Below are 24383 nucleotides of genomic sequence, written 5' to 3'. Positions count from 1 at the left end.
GTTGTTGAGGTATGTTACAGCCCTTCCTCACTACTACTGCTAATTTACGTGTTATAGAATGGGACATCAGAAGCCAGTGTTGGCCAGATTGGGGGAAGGAGGGAGTGAGGCAGGAAATGATAGAAGCCACCTGCTTTTTCTGTTGGTCCAAGGTAGAGGGGCCCCTAAGCTCCTGGTCCCTCTAGAAGCAAGGTCCTGCCACTGAGTCACAAGACATTATGTACAGAACATGTACATTTGGGAGTGAGTCATCAGCATGTACAAGGTATCTGGAGCCATGAGTGACCTGCAAAGTCCTAAAAATCAAAAGTCCCAAAACTTGTAGAAAAAGGAGCATGAGTCTTATTCTGCCCCTCATCTCACACAGATAAGATGTGCCCCTTACCTCTCCAAGAGTGAAACTCCTGCATGCCTTCCTTTCTCTGCCTCTTGACTTAAGTCTCAGAAATCTTTTTATCTCTGTCCTCATTACATTGTTTTCCTCCTTTTCCAATGTGTCAGCACAAAGCCTTGGGATCACCCTGCCTCAGTCACCTGAGGAGGCAGTGAGTCTCTAAATTTATAATGGCAGACTCATCTCACTCTACCTTGCCTCCAGCTGCTCATATTAGATATAGGTAGGAATCCTTATATTAGCCTCTGATATGTATGTGGAAGGAAAAAGAAAAAGGGAGGGAAGCCGGAAGGAAAAGTTTAACAAAAAGTAAGTGCTAAGAGATCCTAGAAAAACTAAAGAAATTAAGTTTATTACACTTACTAGGCCATTTTACTCATATCTCCTGATCCAGGCCTGCTGGAATGTGTGTGTGTGTGTGTGTGTGTGTGTGTGTGTGTGTGTGTGTGTGTGTGCGCGCGCCTGAGAATAAATGGGCCTGTGGTAGGGCAAAGATTGAAAGAAAGTAAATGAGACCCAGATGGTTATAAGGAAGCATAAAGAAGCATATCTTAGAACCTCAAGATAATGTAGAATAAGATTTTTAAAAATTAGCTTATATGCCCTGATTTTCTCATCTCGGGCTCATAGCAACAGTATTAATGAGTCTCAAACATCTTTACCACTGAGCTGCTTCAGATTCTTTCTCAACACAGTTATCCAACTATGTATCCAGAGCCATCAGAGTTCCTGTGTGATCCCTCCCTCTTATGGACAAGGTCAACCCCTGAGCTGAAGGAGCTAGCCAATCCATTCTCCATCTCCTGCAGTCACAATCATCAGGTTCCTCCCCACAGGTGAGTTAAGTGAGGAACCTAGGGCCCAAATTGCAAAGACGCACTTCCTCTCAGGATGTTGCCAACCTTGCATTTATACCACCAAAGTGAGTGGCTCCTCAAAATTTGTGCCCTAAGTCCTTTGCTTGCTTCATGTTAGTGTGACCTACACTTCCTACATCCAATATATCGTACTTCCCCCTAGCGCTGTGTGTATGTTCAGGTCTGAAAACAGACCCGCTCTCCCCAAAATCCAGCAACTATTTTCAGATCTTTATCCAAGAACTTTGTTAATATGGAAATAGCCAATTATGTGTGTAATCAACGCCCTCCCCCCCTTCATCTGTCCAAATCCTGCCCACAGGCCAGCCTGACTCCATCTCTGTTCTCTTTTCAGGAGCATTCCAAGTTCAGGGCCCCCATGAAACCTTGGTGGCTATGCTGGGTGGTGGCGCTGAGCTACCCTGTTTCCTCCTGCCTCTTCAAAGTGTTAACAATATGAAAATGAGCTGGACACAATTCCTCCCCTCCCAGGTGATGAAATTGATTTAGGATGGGAGGGACAAGTCTGAAAAAGCCATGTAGGAGTATTTAGGGAGGACAGAGCTTGTGAAAAATGTCATGCATAAGGGAATAGAGGTCCTGAGACTCCTCAATGTCCGACCCTGACAGTGGGCAATATTACTGTGCATTCAAACATGGTTCCTTCTGCAGTGATACAGTGATTGAGCTGAAAGTGACAGGTAATGGCCCAAATTTGACCCCTTGACACCTCATATGGATGAGTTTATTCTGGGATGGGCTCCTTTCTCTGATCTAATTTTCCTGGGAAATAATAAAGAAGTCATAGGAGAAAGGGAGATGGCCGTTACTTCTACTCACCCCATCATTCATATATCACTGCTGGGGGCTAAAAAAAGAAAATAAAGAGATTCATAGTGGGAGTCAAGAAATAGGCAGGTGCCATTTGTCTTGGACTGTGTTGGACTCCTCTGTAGCCCAGAAATCTAGGTCCAATCCTTCTTTGCCAATAGTTCCTCAGAGCCTCAGTTTCCTGTTCTGCACACTGAGGGCTAGTCAGCAGCAAAAACTCTTGAGAAGCAGGGGAGGGATGTGTGTGTAGAAAAATGAGCTTAGGACCTGACTTCTTTCTCTTCCTCTTCCCAGTTCTTGGCTCACATCCTCAGTTCCACGTGGAAGTCACTAAATCCCGATAACTCCAATTAGAGTGCAAGTCAGAGGGCTGGTTCCCTCAGCCAAAGGTCCAGTGAATGGACTTTTAGGAATTAGAAATTCCAGCTGAGTTTGAGACTCACACACAGAGGTGGTTTGTTCCATGAAACAACATCACTGCTCTTCAGAGAAACTTCTCAGAAAAATCTGACATGTTCCATCTGGAACCCAGAACTGAATCAGAGAAAGGAAGAGCAATTGTCCACAGCAGGTCAGTTTTCTCTCTCCCCTTACTGTGCTCACAAAGTGGGCTTGATGCTCACACTCCATGGCGGTGGCAGCTCTAAGCACATAACCTTGGTTCTGCTCTCTTTATCACACCCACACCAGTCTTGCTGCCAGAAACCAACTTCCCTCCTCGTTTTCTACCTTCTCTCTTCCTTTCCTAATTTTTTTTTTTACCATATGTCTTCTTTTTCCCCCATTGACCTCTCCTGGCCACCCTCATCTCCCAGCACATTCCCTCACCCCTTTAGTGTCTGTGACCATTGGTTATGCTTCTATGCCTGCATGCAAGTCCTTTGGTTGATCTCTTCCCCTGCCCGACCCTCCCCTGCCTTCCCTCTGAAGTTTTACGGTCTGTTCTATGCTTCTCTGTTTCTGTATCTATTTTTTTATTATTATGATGAAAAACATGTAACATACAATTTTCCATCTTTTTTTCAATTATAGTTCACATTCAGTATTATTCTGCATTAGTTTCAGGTGTACAACATAGTGGTCAGACAATCATATACTTTACATAGTGGTCCCCCTGATACTTCAAGTACCTGCCCCCCGGCCCATACATAGCTATTGCAATATTATATTTTTTCCTCTATTGACCTCTCCCCAGCCACTCCCACCCCCCAGCACTTGCCCTCAACCCTCTAGTGACTGTGTCCATTGGTAATGCTTATATGCATGTATACAAGTCCTTTGGTTGATCTCTTACCCCCCATCCCTCCCCTGCCTTCCCTCTGAGGTTTGACAGTCAGTTTGATGCTTCTCTGTCTCTGGATCTATTTTTGTTCATCAGTTTATGTTGTTTATTATATTCCACAAATGGGTGAGATCATGTGATATTTATCTTTCTCTGACTGGCTTATTTTGCTTAGCATAATGCTCTCCAGGTCCATCCATGCTGTTGCAAATGGTAAGAGTTCTTTCTTTTTAACAGCTAGGTAATATTCCATTGTGTAGATGTACCATCATTTCTTTTTTAATGTATTTTTATTGAGTTCAGAGAGGAAGAGATAGATAGAAACATCAATGATGAGACAGAATCATGGATTGGCTGCCTCCTGCACACCCCCCACTTGGGATGAGCCCTCAACCCGGGCATGTGCCCTGGACCAGAATCGAACCTGGGACCTTTCAGTCTGCAGGCCGATGCTCTATCCACTGAGCCAAACTGGCTATGGCATACCATCACTTTTTACCCACTCATCTGCTGATGGGCACTTAGGCTGTTTCCAAATCTGCACTGCTATGAACATAAGGGTGCATATATTTTTTCTGATGAGTATTTCTGAATTCTTAGGATATACTAGTATTCCTAGAAGCGGGATAACTGGGCCCAATGGGAGTTCCATTTTTAATTTTTTGAGGAAACTTCATACTGTTTTCCACAGTTGCTACACCAGGCTGCATTGCCACCAGCAGTGTATGAGGGTTCCTTTTTCTCCACATCTTCACCTATACTTGTCATTTGTTGATTTGTTGATGCTAGCCATTCTGACAGGTGGTACCTCATTGTCATTTTGATTTGCATCTCTCAGATGATTAGTGATTTTGAGCATTTTTTATATGCCTTTTGGCCTTCTGTATGTCCACTGTGGAGAAGTGTCTATTTAGGTCCTTTGTCCATTTTTTAATTGGATTATTTTCCTTTTGTTAAGTTGTATGAGTTCCACATAAATTTTGGAGGTTAACACCTTATTGGATGTATCACTAGCAAATATGTATATGATCAAGTTTTAACTTGTGATACAGACTATTCACGCCCATTCATCCTCTAATTTGAATCAATATCCCACTCTTCCCAATATCCAAAAACCAAATTTTTCCTCTGGGCCCTCTAGAAATTTATTCCATTGACAATAAATTCCAGACACCTTCCATCTCTTTCCTCAAATTATGTTTACATCTTTGTCTGAATTAAAACCTACATATTCCCTAAGGATCCTACCTTCCTTTCATTGCATTCAATTCCCAGGGTCAATTCCAGCCCTTCCTCCTATTCCAATCATGTAAATACCTCCTGTTTTTTCAAGGTTTTGTCACAAGCCAGTCACTCTTATCCATTTACTTACCACTGAGGTACAGTCTGCCTCTCCAACACAATACCTGCCATCACCTTAAATTACTTCCAGTCCAAGGAGACAGTTCACGTAACACACTAGCATCTCAGTTCTATGAATGCCACATTTACACCATTATATATTCATCTACACATTTATCCAACAAATATTATTGAGCAACTTTTGTGGTCAGCACAATGCTTAATACTGAGAACAACATAGTCTATACTTATGAAACTTACACTCTAGTAAGAGGAAACATCTGTGCAAAAGAAAAAAAAACAACTTTGAGGACTAGTCCATGTCTGCATTGTTCACCACAGTTTCATTAACACCATATGTGGCACATGAAAGGAATCTAATATATATATTTTAATGACTTAAACTCTGTTATAACACAATGTATGGAGCAAGCACAGGATGCCATGAAAACTCAAAGGAGATATGGATTATGGAAAGGCAAAGAAGAGAACTTAAAGTGTGATTTTCAAAATTTTAAAAACATAATTCTCATGAAATATATAGAAATAAGGGGCCATAATTTTAATTAACTCGTAAATGAGAGAAAGAGCAGATAACAAAGCTGGATTAAAAAAAAGTAAAAAAAAATTCAATCCTAAATAAGACTGCTAAATTAATGTTCTACTGGTCAATAAAACCATAATAAAGTTCTTTATTTCCCTAAGTCACATGATCATGCTAAATCATTTATTAGATAACGTATTAGTCACATGATATCTAAAAGACATAGAAGTTTGTTTGCCTTATTTCCATGTTTTAGGCACTTTTTCTCAACAAAAGCTTCTTTGAGGTAATATTGCACCTGATGACTGAAGAGGGAGTAGAAGTTGTCCAGTAAGAATGATAAAGGAAAAGGCAACAAGTGTTCCAGAAATAGGGACAGTGCAGAGACCCACTTCACTTCAATCATTCACTTCCAGTGTCAGACCTTCAGCTTGATCCAATAAAAGCTATTATAAGGTATCACTTCACACCTGTCAGAATGGCTGCTATAAATAAATCAACAAACGGCAAGTGCTGGTGAGGATGTGAATAAAAGGGAACCTCGTACACTGTTTGTGGGAATGCAGACTGCTGCAGCACTGTGAAAAATAGTATGGAGTTTCCTCAAAAAATTAAAATGGAACTGCCTTTTGACCCAACAATCCCACTTCTAAGAATATATCCTAAGAATCCAGAAACACCAATTAGAAAGGATATATGCATCCCTATGTTCATGACAGCATTAATTACAATAGCAAAGATCTGGAAACAGCCCAAGTGCCCATCAGTAGATGAGTGGGTAAAAAAGCTGTGGTACATTTACACGATGGAATACTGACTGGCTATAAAAACAAAAGTACTCTTACCCTTTGAGACAGCATGGATGGACCTGGACATTATTATGCTAAGCGAAATAAGTCAGTCAGAGAAAGACAAATATCACATGATCTCCCTAATCTGAGACAAATAATGAACAAAATAAACTGACAAATAAAATAGGACCAGAGGCATGGATACATGTAATAAATTGACCGATCTCAGAGGGAAGGGGGTAGGAGGCCTGAAAGAGATTAACCAAATGCATATATATGTATATATGTAAAGCCCAGGGGCATAGACAAAAATGTGGTGATGTCCTGGGGTGCAGCAAGAGGGCTGGTTGGAGGGGAGCAAGGGGGAAAAAATGAGGGACATCTGCAATATTATGAAAAAAATTTTCAAGGAAGAAATTGCATTACTAGTTTTCCTAAACAAGAACCACCAGTCTGATATAAATAATTGGCCCTGAAGCAGATGTAGTCTTTCACTACCTACTCTGATTACCAGCCAGGTGTGCTCTTCCAAGTTTGTGATGTGGAGGCACCTTAACCAAGGATAACAACCTACTTGGCAAGTTTGAACTCACAGTCATACCACTTGAACTCTGTGATGTTCCTCAGAGTGAAGTCACTTTTGATATGATGCCAATGGCAGTTTCAATGTCTTTCCTGTGGATAAGAGAACAGAAGAGAACAAGATTACCACTAACCACAAGAACCGTTTGACCAAGGAAGACAGTGAACATATGGGCTAAGAAGTTAAGTACAAAGCTGAAGAGAAGAAGCAGTGGGGCAAGGTATCTTCCAAAAATTCACTTAAACTCTTTGCAATCAACATAAAGGCAATTGCCGAAGATGAAAAACTTCAGTTAAGCTCAAGGGTTAACAGAAGATTCTTGACAACTGTAATGAAATCGTCACCTGGCTTGATAAGAATCAGAGAAGGAAGAATTTGATCATCAGCAGAAAGAACTGGAGAAAGTCTGCAGCCGTATGATTCCCAAGCTGTCCCGGAGTACAGGAGGTAAGCCGGGGGAATGCCTGGGGCTTCCCTAGTGATGGAGCTCCTCTCCCTGGTGGTTCCCTTCTGGGCCCACCATGAAGAGCTTGATTAAGGCAACCTGAACATGCATTTAGTTGTTGTTCCATGCAAAACATTGAAAGATTCAAAGTGTAGTTAATTCCGTGGCAGTTTTAAGGCTGAGCTGCTATAGTAAGTAACTGGCAATCTCAATACTTGAATGTGGAACATGTGCACAGTAAACGAAAATAACCTTGCTCTTTCTAGGCACTGCAGTGTAAGGGTAAAATGCAATGTCTTAAACTGTGTTTGAAATTGGCGTGCACGCGCACACACACACACACACACACACACACACACACACACACACACACACAAACCACCACAGTGCAGACCACAACCTTTTACTGCATTCAGATACCATTTAGTTCTACAGGATACAGGCCAAAACTATGGAGGTATGTTTCCCTGGGCCTAAATAGTGTTAATTATGAGAGTGGATGTTTGAGGGGACCCTTTGTACTGAGCACTAATTACCAAGTGACAGTGCTGTCTACATTTTCTTTAATAAATTCATTTTGTATGTACATATGATATGTGAGGGCTCTAAAGTGTGGAACCCAAGGAAAGACCCATCTTTCCCAGATGTAGGTATTATTATTAAACCTATTTAACAGATGAAAAAACTGGGGCTTTAGTGTATCAGTCAGCATAAAATGTAGGAAATTAAATATTCTCTAGAGAGTTAAAGCAGAACAGGATTCAATACACAAATTCTGAGTTCACAAAATGATAAGAAGACCTAGGGCAAGGAGATAGAAAGCTACTTTCTCCATTACAACAGAAAAGGAGAAATTACAGAAGGAAGAAATTGGGCTTTGTTTGGAGAGAGTGGGGACAGGTATGTAGATCTGATATACAGGAAATGAGTAAGTTTCCATTCAATGGCTTCTTTTGGTCAATAAAATGAGGCAGCTGAGAAGACTAGCAGTGAGACAGTAGGATTGAGAAGAATGAAAGGGTATGAAAGTGCATGTGGAGCATGTTCAATGAAACTAGTGTGGTTGACATACAACCTCTCAAAATGAATTGCTGATGTTAATCACTAACTTACAGGTAAACAATATACCTAGTTACATGCTCTTTATGTTCTTAACCGTTACCAAGATACATATCTGGTTATCAGTTTCATATTCTAAACTAAAGGGGAAAAAATAATATTGCTTTGTGAAGCTTAGAATTTGTTTGTACTCTACATATAATACACATACAGTCCCAGTCCAAAGTCCATCTCAGCATCATGAAGTTCCTCTTTTTTCACCACACTGCATATCCTCCCTCTAACCCAGCCCACCTCCAAGCTCCCAGCTCTGAGCTCCTGAGAGAAAAGTCTCTAATCAGAGCTACCTCAGATCAGGAGAAACCCAGCCCCACAGCAGAGCAAAGGCAACTCTAGATCCTCTACCTGTGGAGGATGTCAGTCTCAAAGTTGGAGGAGGAGGCAGTTTGAAGAAAGGACCAAGTTAGTGTTCTGTGAAAGGTTCTACTGAACAGAGGAGGTGTGGATGGAGAGAGCTGTGCTTCTTGATGGATAGTGGGATGAAAGAAGTCATAAGGAGGTAAGGGGATGGGAGGTAGAACAGTATTGATTAGGGTAAATTAACTATGAAAATTAAAAGGAGGGGGGCCTGTTTGCCAGGATTTTGAGGTGGGAAGTGCTTCCCAGCTGTTTGCATTCTATTGCTAAATCCGTGACAACTAGATCAGCGGTCTTAAAAATAAAGTGTACATACACACGAGGGTGTGAAAAGACTCTGCAAGCTACTCAGATAGGTATAGTGTGAACAAGATGAATGTTCATACCCTCAAACCTCATATGGGCTTTTTAAAAACAGGTTGGAGATGATTGTTTCCCATTCCATGTCTCACAGTTTTCTTGTACTTTAAAAAGCAAGGGGTCGCCTTTCCCTCCTTTCCACATGCCATTTTTCTCTTTTCCTTTCTTTCCCTTCCCTTTCTGAACAATCCAGTCTTAAATTATTTGGGTAAGACAGAACAAAGCCAACATCTGTGCTGGCTGTGCAGTTGGGACAGGATATAGAAGGGGAACTGAGGTGGCCCACAATAAGGGGTCAGAGCCCAAGCAGTGAATGGATAGCAACCCATGGAGGCAGCCTGACATGGGGGAGATGAAAGTTCATGAGGGGAGCGAGTTCTTGGATGAGTGTCAGAGACAGAGCACAGTGAGAAATGTAGGACAAGCCAGAGCCCAAACAAGGTAAGGAGACATCCATGTAGAGGGAGTGCCAGCATAGTGTTGGAGAGGGTTGAGGGGGAATTCATGTAGGAGAAAGAGTAGAAATAGGTGAGAAATTGGCCTCATACAGAGAGGTGGAGATATACAGTATACAGTATATCAAGTATCAAGAGTGAGGATTTTCACTTTCAGATAAGAAAGTTACAAATACAAAAGGGTGGGTGGATACTAAAATGAAATCACTAGCTGGTGATTTCAGGGTAGCCTGAGGAAGTAGCCAGGTTGGACCAAGTGAAGTCCCTAAAGAAATTTACAAGAACATCTGACAGATCGAGCAAAGTATGATTGGCAGCTGGTAAAGTACTCTAAATCCCTGCTTTTAGAAAGTAAGACCTCCTAACTAGAGCTGGGGTGCTGCCACTTGATAGTAGTCTGAGAGACCCTCTAACTGTCACATCATCTTCCAACTCTTCCTGAGACTTTATAGAACAACTAGAGGCCTGGTGCATGAATTTGTGCATGGGTGGGGTCCAGCCAGCCCATTACATTTGTAAGACAAAGGAAACAGTATTTATGTTCTTTAAATGCAATTTAAAAGAATGTGAATGCTCTTGCCTGTGTGGCTCAGTTGGTTGGATGTCATCCTGTGCACTGGCAGGCTGCTGGTTCAATTCCAGGTTGGGGCACATGCCCAGGTTGTGGGCTCAGTAGGGGGCATGCAGGAGGCAGACAATCAATGTTTCTCTTGCACATGGATGCTTCTTTCTCTCTTTGCATCTCCCTAAAAATCAATAAAAATATTTTTAAAAAATAAAAGAATGGACATGAAAAAGATTTTAAAATTTGTATTTATGCAAATACAAATTTAGTTATGCAACTAAAATATCTCACCAACAGTGACTATGAAAAAATTGAAGACATCATTAATAATTATAATTGAATATTGATAATTATCTGTAGTTATTTCAAGTATACAATCAGAAATCCAAAAGCTGTATTTATTCAAAATAATGAATACTTTTCAAAATGTTTTAATGTGGCTAACACACCTTTGAAATAAGCCATACCACTCTCAAGAGAACACATTATCTTGGTAGCTATCCTGCAATCCATTCCCCACCTTGTTTTCTTCCACCTCCATGTAATCTTCCTTACTTCCCACCCTGCTTAGTTTCAAATGCATAAAAGAAACTGAAAAACTGTTATTCTAGGGAGCATTTGAAATCTTGCTCTCTGGCATACTTCATCAGTTTGGCTCAAATGAAATCATATAAAAATTTTTAAAAAGCTATATTTATTGAAGAAAATTTAAAAATTATAAAAACAAGCTTTTGAGAAGCAAAATGGTGGCCAAATAGGTAGATGTGCCCTGTGCCTTCTCTTGGAACACATAGAAGGAACAACTAAATAGAATATCACCCACCCAGAATTGACGAATTAGACACAGCTGGTGAAAAAAAAAATATGAGCCAGAAAGGGCAGAGGACATTTGATTTATTTGTTTGTTTTGTGGTGTTTTCTCCCTATATATTTTTTTCTTCTTCTTCTTTTCTCTCTTACCTTTATTCCTTTTATCAATACACAAAAATAAACTCAAAATGGATAAAAGACTTAAACGTAAGATGGGAAAGCATAAAAATCTTAAAAGAATCCATAGGCAGCAAAATAGCAGACATCTCTCACAGCAATATCTTTACCCATACAACTCCTAGGACAATAGAAACTAAGGAGGAAATAAATAAATGGGACTACATCAAAACAAAAAGCTTCTGCACAGCAAAAGAAACCATCAAGAAAACAATAAGAAAGCCCACTGCATGGGAGAACATATTTGCCAATGCTAGTTCAGGTAAGTGTTTAATCTCCAAAATTTATAGGGAACTCATACAACTTAACAAAAGGAAGATAAACAATCTAATAAAAAAAAAATGGGCAAAGGGCCCTGACCAGTTTGGTTCAGTGATTAGAGCATCAGCCTGCAGACTGAGGGGTCCCGGGTTCGATTTCAGTCAAGGGCATCTACCTTGGTTGTGGGCACATCCCCAGTGGGGGGCATGCAGGAGGCAGCTAATCGATGTTTCTCTCTCATCGATGTTTCTACCTCTTTATCCATCTCCCTTCTTCTCTGTAAAAAATCAATAAAAATATATATATTTTTTAAAATGGGCAAAGGACCTAAATAGACACCTTTCAAAAGAGGACATACAGAGGCCAAGAGACATAAGAAAACATGCTTAAAGTCACTAATCATCCCAGAGATGCAAAGCAGAATGACAATGAGGTACCATCCCACATCTGTCAGAATGGCTATCATCAACAAATCAACTAACGACAAGTGCTGGTGAGGATGTGGAGAAAAAGAACCCTCGTGCACTGCTGGTGGGAATGCAGACTAGTGCTCCACTATGGAAAACAGTATGGAGTTTCCTCAAAAAATTAAAAATGGAACTCCCATTTGACCCAGTGATCCCACTTTTAGGAATATATCCCAAGAAAACAGAAACACCAATCAGAAAGGATATATGCACCCCTATGTTCATAGCAGCACAATTTACAATAGCTAAGATTTGGAAACAGCCTAAGTACCCATCAGCAGACAAGTGGATTACAAAACTGTGGAATACTATGCTTCTATAAAAATAGAATGAACTCTTACCATTTGCAACAGCATGGATGGACCTGGAGAGCATTTTGCTAAGCAAAATAAGGCAGTCGGAGAAAGATCAATATCACATGATCTCACGCATTTGTGCAATATAATGAACAACATAAACTGATGAACAAAAATAGATCCAGAGACATAGAAGCATTGAACAGACCATCCAACCTATGAGGGAAGGCAGGGGAGGTTGGGTGGGGGAGGGGAGTAAGAGAGCAACCAAAGGACTTATTGCATGCATATAAGCATAACCCAAGGTCACAGACAGTAGGGCTTGAGGGCATGGGCTGGGGATGGGAACTGCCAGTGAGAGGTCAATGGGGGAAAAAGGAGACATATGTAATACTTTAAACAATAAAGAATTTTTAAAAAAAACTTAAGCTTTTTAGAGATATTCCTTCTACACTTACATTTAACGTATTTCTTTATAATATATGTTTTTATTGGTGAGAGAGAGAGAGAAAGAGAAAAACATCCAAGGGAGAGAAACATCAATTGGCTGCCTCCTACTCACCACTCTGGGGATTTAGCCTGCAACCCAGGCATGTGTCCTGAGCAGGAATTGAACCAGCAACATTTCAATGCACGTGATGATGCCCAACCAACTGAGTCACACCAGCCGGGCACATATTTCTTAATAAATTCTATTTCTTTATTCTTAAAATTATATAATATAAAGAAAATCATTTTTCCCATTAAGCCCATATAGCCTAATTTTCTTTCAGTTTAGTACATTGTGCCCCCCAAAAACACCATTTTCTCTGTGTGCCATGACATTAAAAAGGTTGAGAAGTGCTGCCTAGTCCATGGAGAGGTAATATATGCTCCATCTCTGCAGTTGCTTCCATGTTCCTTAAGACCCTGCACAATTACTAGAATATACCACATGCCTCTACCAGCTCAGGATCCGTTACCCCACATATAAAGCATATTACTTCCCCCTAAAGAAAGCATGACCTTGGGAATACCTTCCTCCCATTCTTTGAGCCAGCTTTCCGTAGACTATCTTGAGCAGCAAGATTTCTTAGCTCTAGGCCTTGGGCAGCAAACTTCACAGCCAGGCCCACCAAATTCCAGGATTTTGTAGTAGTTGATGCATGTTACAATCCTTTCCGCACTACTGCTACTAGAATGGGATATCATACGCCTGCCTTGGCCAGGCAGGGGAGGTAGTGGGGTGGGAAATGATAGAAGCCACCTACTTTTTCTGTTGGTCCAAGGCAGAGGGACCCCTTAGCTCCTGGTCCCTATAGAAGCAGGGTCCTGCCACTGGGTCACCAGACATTATGTACAGATGATGTATATTTGGGAGTTAGTCATCAGCATGTAGAAGGTGGTTGGAGCCATGAGTGCCCTGTAAATTCCTGAAAATCAAAAGTCCCAAACTTGTAGAAAAAAAAGCAAGAATCTTACTCTGCTCCTCACCTTACTCCCAAGTAATGTTCCCCTTCCCTGTCCAAGAGACAGATTTCTGCGTTCATTTCTTTCTCTGCCCCTTGACTTAAGTCTCAGAGTTCTCTTTTTATCTCTCTCCTTATTACAGTGTTTCCCTCCTTTTCCAATGAGTTATCAGCACAATGCCTGTGGATCACCCTGCCTCAGTGACCTGAGAAGGCAGCGAGTCTCTCCAATTTATCATGGCAGCCTCATCTCACTCTACCTCTCCTTCCAGATGCTCATACTGGATGCAGGTAGGAATCCTTATATGAGTCTCTGATTCTCTGTTATGTAAGGAGAAGGAAAAGAAAAAGAGAGGGAAGATGGAAGCAAAAGTTTGACAAAAAAACAAATGCTATGAGATCCTGGAAAAGTAAAAAAGATAACTTTATTCCACTTACTAAGTACCAGGAAGTGTACTAGGCATTTTACTTGTATCTCCTGGTTCAAGCCTGTGTGTGTGTGTGTGTGTGTGTGTGTGTGTGTGTGTGTGTGTATACACCTAAGTATAAATGTGCATGTGGTAGGATAAAGATTGAGAGAAAATGAAAGTGCCCATATGGTAAGCATAAGTTCTTAGAGCTTCAAGATAATGTAGAATAATATTGGCAAAAATTAGTTTGTATGCCCCAATTTTCTCATCCCATGCTCACGGCAAACATTATTAATGAATCTCAAATATCTTTTCCACTGAGCTCCTTCAGATCCTTTCTCAACACAGTTATCCAACTCTCCATCCAGAGCCATCAGAGTTCCTATGTGATCCCTCCATCCTATGGACAAGGTCAGCACCTGACCTGAAGGGATTAACATGTCTATTATCCATCTCCTGCCATCACATTCCTCAGATCCCTCCCTATAGGGTGAGTTAAATGAGGATCCTAGGGCCCAAGTTTTAGAAAGCCACTTGCTCTCAGGATTGTGTGGATTGTGCACTTGTACCCCCAAGTGAGTGTGTCCTCAAAGTTTTTGCCCTTGCCTCATTTTAGCCAGCCTAAACCTCCTATGTCTAACATATTCTGCATCCTCCTAGTTCTGTGTATGTTCAGGTCAGAAAAGAGATCCCCATGACCCAGCAACTATCCACTTTCAGACCTTGTCCCAAGAGTTGGTTATAATGGAAATAGCCAAATGTATATACAGTCAATCCCACTTCATCTGCCCAAATCCTGCCCCAGCCCACCCTGACTCCATCTCTATTCTATTTTTAGGAGCATTCCAAGTCCAGGGGCCCCATGAACCCTTGGTGGCCATGCTGGGTGGTGAAGCTGAGCTGCCCTGCTTCCTCTTGCCTCGTCAAAATGTTAAAAATATGGAAATAAGATGGACCAGATCCCTACCCTCCCAAGTGGTGCACCTGTATGAGGATGGGAGGGACAAGCCTGAGGAAACCATGGAGAAGTATTTAGAGAGGACAGAGCTTGTGAAAAATGTCATGCATAACGGGATAGTGGTTCTGAGAATCCTCACTGTCCAACCCTCTGACAATGGGCAGTATCGCTGTGCATTCAAAAATGGGTCCTTCTACAGTGATGCAGTGATTGAGCTGAAAGTGGCAGGTAATAGCCCACATTTATTGCCCTGACACCCCACAGGAGTTAGTTTATTCTGGGATGGGCTACTCCCTCTGATCCAATTTTCCTGGGAAATATAAAGAAGTCATATGAGAAATGTAGATGGCCATTACTTCTACGCACCCCATTACCCCATATATCCTGCTTGGGGCTAAGTAAAAGATAGTAAAGAGACTCACAGTGGGAGTCAAGCAATAGGCAGGGGCCATTTGTGTTGGATTGTGTTGGATTCCTCTCTAGCCCAGGAGTCTAGGTTCCATCCTTTGTTGCCAAGACTTCCTCAGAGCCTCAGTTTCCTGTTCTGAGGTCCAGTCAGCAGCAAAAACTCTTGAGAAGTAGGGGAAAGATGTGTGTGTAGAAAAATGAGCTTAGGACCTGACTTTTCTCTCTTCCTCTTCCCAGCTCTCGGCTCACATCCTCATTTCCATATTGAAGTCACTGAATCCCGACAACTCCGATTAGAGTGCAAGTCAGAGGGCTGGTTTCCCCAGCCAAAGGTCCAGTGGATGGACTCTGAGGGAGAAGAAATTCCAGCTGAGTCTGAGACTCATACACAGGACAAAGGTGACTTGTTCCATGTAACAATATCACTGCTCCTCAGAGAAACTTCTCAAAAGAATTTGACATGTTCTGTCTGGAACCCTGTTCTGAATCAGAAAAAGGAAGAACAATTGTTCACAACAGGTCAGTATTCTCTCTCCCCTCACTGTGCCCACATAATGGGCTTGATGCTCACACTCTATGGTGGTAACAACTATAAGCACATAAGCTTGGTTCTATTCTCTTCATCACACCCACACCAGTCTCGCTGACAGGACCCAACTTCTTCCTGTTTTTTTTACCTTCTCCCATTCTTTCCTGACAATTTTCCAGTCTTCACCTACTTAACCTCTCCATGGAATAGGACCTTCATACCTTAGTCCATTCAGGCTGGTATAACAAATTACCACAGGCTGGATGGCTTATAAACAACAAAAATTTATTTCTCAGAGTTCTGGAGCCTGAGAGTTCAATATCAGGGTGTCAGCATAGTCAGGTTCTGGTAAAAGCCCTCTTCCAGGCTGTGACAGCCAACCTCTCCATGTGTCTTCACATGGTAGAAGGGATAGGGAACGTGAGGGGGTTGCAGGGTGGTCTCTTTTATAAGGACACTAATCCCATTAATGAGCTCAGGACCTCATATTGGGCATTGGGATTCAACATATGAATTTTGAGGGGACATAAACATGCAAACCATAGCACTCTTCACCAAAAAAACAGTTTCAGACTTTCTCCTTACTAGCCCTCCAATAGGTCAATCTCTCATGCTTCTCATTTTATACGTTTCTCCTCAGCCATTTTTTCTTAAAACCTTACCCAAGAACATGATACATTTATTGATTTTTAGAGAGACAGAGAGAGAAACATCAATGTGAATGAGAAACATCAATTGATTGCTTCGCATACACACCCAACCCCAAGATTGAACCCGCAACCTAGGTATGTGACCTGACTGGGAACCAAACCCACAACCCTTTGGTCTACTGGATGAAGCTCCAACCAACTATGCCACCTGGCCTGGGCTCCCCTAAACCTTGCTGTATTCTCCCTCTATTTAGATGACCTATTGAAAAAATACTATGAGCCTAGATGCAGATTAACTTCCTGCTGACATGCAGTTATGGATTGTGATATATCTTGAGATATATACAGTAGGTTTTCAGGTTATGTCAGAGATACATTCCTATGGTACGACGTAACGTGATTTTCGCCATAAGTCGGAACCCACCTACATAAGCACCTACCTCCCTCACATGGAGCACATACACAGCAGTAATGAAGTGAAACAGTAAAAAAAAATTTTAAAGGAAGATAACAATTCCTGACCTTTACTTGTGGTAAATAAATAATAAAAAACATAAAACACATATGTACATACGTTGAAATGATGGAAATTTTTTTTATAAATAAATGGGAGATGGCGATGTAACCACGAAATGATGTATGTCAAATCTGACATAACCTGAGGACATATATACATATGTACTAGAGGCCCAGTGCACAAAATTGGTGCATGGAGGGGGTGTCCCTCAACCCAGCCTGCACCCTCTCCAATCTGGGACCCCTCAGTGGATGTCTGACTGCCATTTTAGGCCCGATCCTGCAGAGCAGTCAGACATCCCTCTCACAATCTGGGACCACTGGCTCCTAACTAATCGCCTGCCTGCCAGCCTGATCACCCACAACTACCCTCCCCTGCCGCAACCCGCCTCCTCCACTGGGACCTGCCTCCTCCATGCTGCGCAGAGCCGCAGGACCACCAGGCCTCACCGCATGGAGCAGCCACCAGGCCCTGCTCCACTGTGTGCGTGGCCATCTTGTGGTGGCCCTCTTGTGGTGGCCATCTTGTGATGACGTTGTTTGAGGGTGTCATGCGAGGGCATGACGCCACCTAGGCTTTTATTATATAGGATATATTTCAGTTCTTTCTTGATCTCTGCTAGGTCCTGTTGTCTTGCCACATTTTTCTTAAATTTATGTATTTCTACTTTGTGATATTCCTTCAGAGAGGCCACTATTCATTAATAGGTTTTAAATTTATGGCTATAATATTTATCTATTCTATGGCTGAATTTTTCTAGTAAATCATAATTATCTTTTTCTATGTGTACTAGTAATCTTTCTACTGTTGCTATGCCAGTCTTATTGTTTTATTCACTATTGAATGCATTGTATTTTCCTGGACCACCTATTTCCACAAGTTTCTTAAGTCAGGAAGGCTAGTATAGTCTAGCTGATTCTCACATTCAACTGCTGCCACAGAGACAGGCTTCTTCCTACCAACATTGCTCATGTATGTGAATATTTTCTCATGCCCTAAGCAAAAATAGGTCTAGGATACACACCTCAGTTCCTGAACCATTTGTTACAAACAAGCATGTAAATTTTGATCTTCAATGTACTCCCCTCATGCTCAGTGAGGATTTTCGCCAGTGCTTCCTGATATTTGCCATTCCATGCTCTTCTCACCATTCTTACTACACCTCTCTTCACTTTCTCCCACATGGCTTCTATGGATCACAGCTGTTTTCAGCAGCCTTTACACCTATTTTATATTCTGGTGTTTGCATTTTTTAAATTTGGTTCTCTTTGGCTCATATTTTATTTTTTAAAAAATAAAAGAGGAACACACGAACATATGCAGCCATATTCACATTGGAAATCTAAAAGTTTTAGTATAAATCAGATGTGGAACTATTCCAGGTGATGACAAGTGCAGAAATGGCCATGAGAGCAAGTAGAGAAAGGTGGAGTCAAAGTGATTGCCCTCTCTCTCACTGAGTCCTGGTCACTCTGGCTTTGACCAGGTCCTCAAAGGCACCAAGCTTTGTCTTACATCGGGTCACCACACTTGCTGCCTCCTCTGACTGGAACACTCTATTCTGGCTTTCTTCTTAGCAGAACTTATTTACAATATGAGAGGGTGACATAGTGGGGTCACAACAAAATCCTGCTATGTCCCTATCTCTGTCTCCCTCTTTTCCATCCATACTCACTCTTCATTGCTTTACCCTTTCTTTCCTGAACTGTGTCTTACACCCCCAGATATACACACTGGATTATTTATTTCTATTATAGAGAAAAACTAAATTTTATTTAACTCCTACCTCCACATTTATATGTCGAGGCCCATCAAAGCCTCAACTGAACTAAGGGCCATTCATCTAGTAACCACAGTCCCTGAAAAGATGTTAAAATAAAATGGCGATGAAAATAATGTGTACCTGCCATTACAATATCCTCATATATCCCCAGAGAAAGTCAGAACTGACACGTAGAAAGGGAATTAAAACTTGTCTATAGCAATTTGTCAATCTGAACCAAACTCAAGTTCTCAGTCTTGTAGTGTAGAACTATTTTCAGAGAAAGAGAGATGAACTGGGATAAAGTTTCAGAGCTAGAGAGAGGGCAAATTACGTAGGACTTTACTTTAACTCCACTTTTCTCCACTTAAACTTTTATATTTCCTATATGAATATATCTGCATAAGTCAGTGTGTTCCCTAGATCAATGAATCCCATTTCTATGTGGTAGTTTTTGAACTATTCTCTCTATTCTTCATCTGGATACCTCCTACTACTTACTCTCTAGTCTTGGATAAAGTATTACTTCCTTAGAGAGTCTTTCTTTTACTGCCCACCCCCCTGCAGTTGAATTAGTTTTCAACATTATTCTCTTTTATAACATTGGTAATAAAACAGATGCAATTATGCATATATTTTCTTGTGCATTTGTATTTATTGTCAGTGGTTTTCAGTATGCAGTAAGTTTCTTCAAGATGGGAGGCATGGTTCTTTTTTATCATTCTACTAGTAGCCCTGCCGCCCTCTAGTAGCTCTCCACCTGCTGCCCCGCCCTCCTGTAGCTCCCCCTCCTCCTGTAGTTTGCTGCCCTGCCCCCTCCTGTAGCTCTCTGCCACCTGCTTGTAGATCGCTGCCCCACCCTCCTGCTGATCCATTATCTGGTCATTACGCAGTCGGTCATTACACATCGAGGCATAACGACCATTTACATATTACATCTTTGTTATATAGGACTAGATGCCCAGTGCACAAAATTCGTGCAGGGGGGGGTCCCAAGGCCTGACTGGCAATCAGGGCCAACCAGGGCCTTCCTTTGTTCCATGCCGCCCCCTGGTGGTCAGTGCACGTCATAGTGAGCGATCCAACTCCTGGTCTCTCGGTCGAACACCCGAGGGGACAATTTGCATATTGGGCTTTTATATATAGAGAGATACCCACTGCATAATATAGTACAGGGAACAAATACAAGGAGCTTCCCAGGCTGCACAATGGCAGGGTGCTAGTGTTACTCTATCCAGGAAATTCAGCCCCAGACTTCCACTGCTGCACCCACTCTGAAGTCTCCACAGCCAGTGCCCTTGAGGCCTCCTCTCTCAGTCCCAGGCCCTCCCATCTCACCTACAGATGTTATTCTTCTCAGGCCCCCAGTTTAATAAGTCCAGGTCAGGGGAGGCTACATGCACCTCCAGGCCTTCAGTGCAGTTCCTGCCCACAAGCCCTGATGGTGAAGCCGAGCATCTGGGCTCTAGGGCTGCGGTCGCAGCCCAGTAGAGGTGGCAGTGGATGAGTATACAGCAGAGGCAAGAATCCTGCCAGGTCACTGATGGTCGCACTGCGGTGGCACAGTGCCCAGGCTAGGTCCCGTCGGGTACACGGGTTCAGGCTGGGTGCCTGCCAGGTGCACAGAGGTGTGGCCTGTGTCTGTTGCATGCATGTGGGTCTGGGTTGTGACCTTTGGGGGCTCATGCAGACCGGAGCGAGGTGCACATGGGTTCTGGCCCAGGCCTTGGTGAGTCCAGATGGTGGTGAGGCTTGGTGCCTAGCCACTACCCCTCCCTGCAGCCTCCTCCCAAGGAGGACTTTGTAAACCCTCTCCAAGGTGGCACCCTCTCCAAGCTGGTGCTATGCCCAAGGAGTGGCTGTGGTGGTAGCAGAGGCTTCTTGTACCAGTAGCTTGGTCCTGCAGCTGTCAACTACAGGCACTTGGGTCCCCTGCTGTTCCCTTAGGAATACAACCGGAAGTTGTGTGGCAGATACTCATGCCTCTCTCTGTTGCTGCTGTTTACTTAGGTGAGTGGACTAGGGGCTGTGTCCTTGGGTCACACATGCGTGTGGGATCCAGGGCAGGGTTGCCTGTGGGTCACAGTGAGACTGGGCGCCTAGCCCCTGCTGCTCCCTGTAGCCTCCTTGGAGAAAATTTCATATGATTAAGTTTTAAGTTGTGATACAGGCTACTCACCCTCATTCATTCTCTAATTTGAATCATCTCCCACTATTCCTTGTTCACCACAGTCTTACTAACACCTATCACTGTATGTGGCACCTAAGTTGAATTCAATTTCAATACATATTCTTTGACTGAATTAAACTCAGTTATATAATACAATGAATGGAGCAAGCACAGGATACCATGAAAACACAAATGAGAGATTGATTATGGAAAGGAGAGGAGATGAAGGCGAAGTGCAATTTTTAAAATGTCAAAATCATAATTTTCATAAAAATACATAGAAATCAGGTGCCATAATTTTAATTAACTCATAAGTGAGAGAAAGGGTGCATAACAAGGCTGGTTCAAAGTCAGTGAAAAAAATCCAATCCTAAAATAATACTGCTAAATTAATATTCTATAGGTCAATAAAACCATAACAAAGTTTTATTTCCCTAAGTCAGATGTTCCTTAGATAACTTTACTAGATAATGTTTTCGCATGATATTAGAGACATGAATTTGTTTCTGCCTTAGTTCTGTGTTTTAGGCACTTTTTCTCGACATCAGCTTCTCTGAGATAATATTGCACCTGCTGACTGAAGAGTAAGTAGAAGGTGTCCAGTAAGGCCCAGCTGGTGTGCCTCAGTATTTGAGCATGGACCTATGAGCCAGGAGGTCACGATTTCATCAGGTTGTGGGCTCCATCCCCAGTGGGGGCATGAAGGAGACAGCCAATCAATGACTCTCATCATTGATATTTCTATCTCTCCCTCTCCCTTCCTCTCTGAAATCAATAAAAATATTTTTAAAAGAAATTGTCCAATAAGGATGGTAAAGAGAAAGGCAACAAGTGTTCCAAGAATAGGGACAGTGCAGAGACCCACTTCACTTCCATCTCCCACAGCCAGTGTCAGACCGTGGGCTTGATCCGAAAGTGGTCATGTTTCAGTTCTAAAACATTAAACCCCAATATCTCACTGTTTTAGCGCAACTTCAAATTCTTCCAACTTATACTTTATCTCTTTTTACACAGGATTGTCAGCCACCTAGAGACCTCCAGTCCCTTGATTCTTTCATGCTGTCCCAGGCTACCAGCTTCAACCTTGAATAAACCCCATGGGTTACCTCCCTGACCTACTCTTTACTCAACACTCTCAATTGTGTTGCATACTGTTACATTGCTACTCTTCCGTGGAAAAAATGAATTTATTTGCTTACATTTATTTTCTGAGCAAATAAGCTGAGTAAGATAATTTGAATGGAGGCTTGAACTTACTTACTAGCCATACTTTGAAAGGGAAATAGAGATAGATGGAGGATCCACAATGTATTCCTCTTAGAGGGAAATGATTGGGGATTCACTGAGCAGGAAGAGAATGTGGGAACAGTTCTCTCCAGGGAAACTGATAGTGGGACATCTGTATTTCAGTTGCTGAGCCCAACAGTACGACAACCATCATACTGGGTATAGCTTTGGCACTTCTGATACTGCTGACTTCCATCACCACTGGGCATTATTTAAACAACAGTCTCAAAAACCGGCACAAAACCAGGTAAAGGTATTCTTTTTTTTTTTTTTTTTTTTTTTTTTTTTTTTTTTTTTTTTTTCAGTATACAATCATCCCTTCTCAGAGGTATCCATCCTTCACCTTTCTGCTTAGGAACAAGATCAAAATCAGCAAAGGCTCTGCTCAGAAGAAGTCACATCAATGAGACTCTAATACCTCAACCATAAAATATGGAAAATAAACTTTATTTATAGAACTTCTGTGTGATTAAAAGATATACTTTACATAAAGCATCCTTGCCTTATACCAACACAAAGTCATTAAATGAAAGGCAATTATTATTATTATTATCATCATCAACATTATTAATATTGTAGGAGGAGGAGGAAGAAGATTTAAAAAAAGGGTGGAAAAGTGATGGAAAGACCAAATATTCATGATATACTAAATATGCATGAGGCATATGAAGCACTCATTTATGAAGTCTTAAATTGACCACCAATAAGTAATACTCATTTTAGTATCACATGTCTCTTCCCCAGGAAATAAGGTTACCTCTGGCCAGTGTGGCTCAGTTGGTTGAGCATGGCCCCATGCACCGAGATGTCACTGGTTCGATTTCAGTTCTGGCCATATGTCCGAGCTGGAGGCTCAATCCCCAGTAAAAAATCAATAAAATATATTTAAAAATAATAATAATAAAATAAAAATGTTGCCCCTGTTCCTACATGACACTGAGAGTAAATGCCTCATTAAATTGTGCATCCTGGGTGCTTCACTTGCCTACACTAGTCTCAGCTCTGCCTTGCATGTTCTTGCTAAGTGTGCCAAGAATGCAATGCCCAGGATCAATTACTTGGATCAATTCTCAAGGTTTAGTTTGTAGTAAACAACCCTGAGAAATAAATTAATTTCTTTTCTGAACAAAGAACAAACTTGTTTCCTCTTGTTACAGAAGGAGGAAATTCCTGGGTGCCTCCTCAGCCACCTACACCGCCACTGCCATCACCGAAGCCCCTGCCAACGAGCTTGCTGCCACCAAAGCAGCAGGGAATATGGCCGCCATCATAGAAGCCACCACCACTGACAGGGCTGCCATCATAGAAGCTGCCATAGCCACAGCCACCGCCACAGCCACCGCCACAACCACAGCTGCCAACGTCATGGTCAACTAGGGCATGAACTCCACAGGTCTATTCAAGTCCAGTGAGCTGTTTGAGATTGGAAACATGATGCAGGTGCAAGTGCAGGTGCAGGTGTCTGTTCTGACTGTGACAGGAAAAACCAAGACAATGGGGCAGCAGAGTGGCATGGACATGGAATCAAGTATTTAGAGGAGCAGGAGAGGAACTTTGATGGTGCCACCAGGAAGGCAGTCCACTGCATTATTGGTCTCTAGAAGGGCACCAACAAGTGTGCCAGCAGGTGGGCATGATGGCTCCTGGCACCCAGCGGCACACCTATGATACCAAGCTGAAGACAAATAAGTGTGCCAACTCCTCCATGTGTCTGCAGATGGGCTATGGGCAGGGCACCAGCCAGAGGCTCAGGTGTTTGGCCTGGGCCAACAGATTTAAGATCCCAAGTACTGCTCACAAGATCCAGTGGCCCAGTAGGCTCCAGGGTCAGCTGGGGACTTCCCAGAGAAGGCCTCAGAGTTCCACCCCTACTACCAGGAGGAGACAGGCTACTGAAGCCCCCTTTGTAGGGTGTCTCCCCACAGCATCGCCCCATCGGGAATTAAAATTTTTCCATGTTTTCATCTGGTTTTTCTATGTGTTCAAGTGCTTCCAGCTGAGGGTCCGTGAAGGCCAGGTCCAGATGCAAGGGTAGGGGTCCCTGCCAGGGGACATCCAGGTAGCAAATTTCCCAGTAAGCTCTGAGGCAGGCTGTGATGAGAAGAAACCTGTGGGAAGAGGGGAATTGGTCCCAAATGGCTTCACTTTGCTTCTGCCCCTCTTTTCTTTTCTTTGCCAATCAGTTTGTGGTTTCTGTCCCCACAGAAGTTTCAGTCAGTTTAAGCAAAACAAAAGTAATTTGTGGAGGGGAGGGGAATAGGGTAGGACTGGTGGAGGGGGTTGCTGGGAAGGAACTCCCCTGGGAGAGG

General features: G+C 42.4%; 1 protein-coding gene across 1 annotated transcript; it reads left to right on the top strand.

The window, feature by feature from the left end:
• Positions 1–6852: 6852 nt before the first annotated feature.
• LOC308234083 (butyrophilin subfamily 1 member A1-like) lies at positions 6853–24037 on the top strand. Its single transcript, XM_080641277.1, has 7 exons — positions 6853–7070; positions 11037–11173; positions 13527–13674; positions 14632–14979; positions 15397–15678; positions 22198–22321; positions 23232–24037. Exons 2-7 carry the CDS (start codon positions 11162–11164, stop codon positions 23449–23451), a joined length of 1134 nt encoding a protein of 377 aa, XP_080497403.1. The 5' UTR covers positions 6853–7070; positions 11037–11161; the 3' UTR covers positions 23452–24037.
• The last annotated feature ends 346 nt before the right edge of the window (positions 24038–24383 follow it).

This window comes from Plecotus auritus (genome assembly GCF_963455305.1).
Source record: "Plecotus auritus genome assembly, chromosome: 9".
NCBI classification, from domain to species: Eukaryota; Metazoa; Chordata; class Mammalia; order Chiroptera; family Vespertilionidae; genus Plecotus; species Plecotus auritus.
This window is presented reverse-complemented; position numbering and strand designations above follow the sequence as displayed.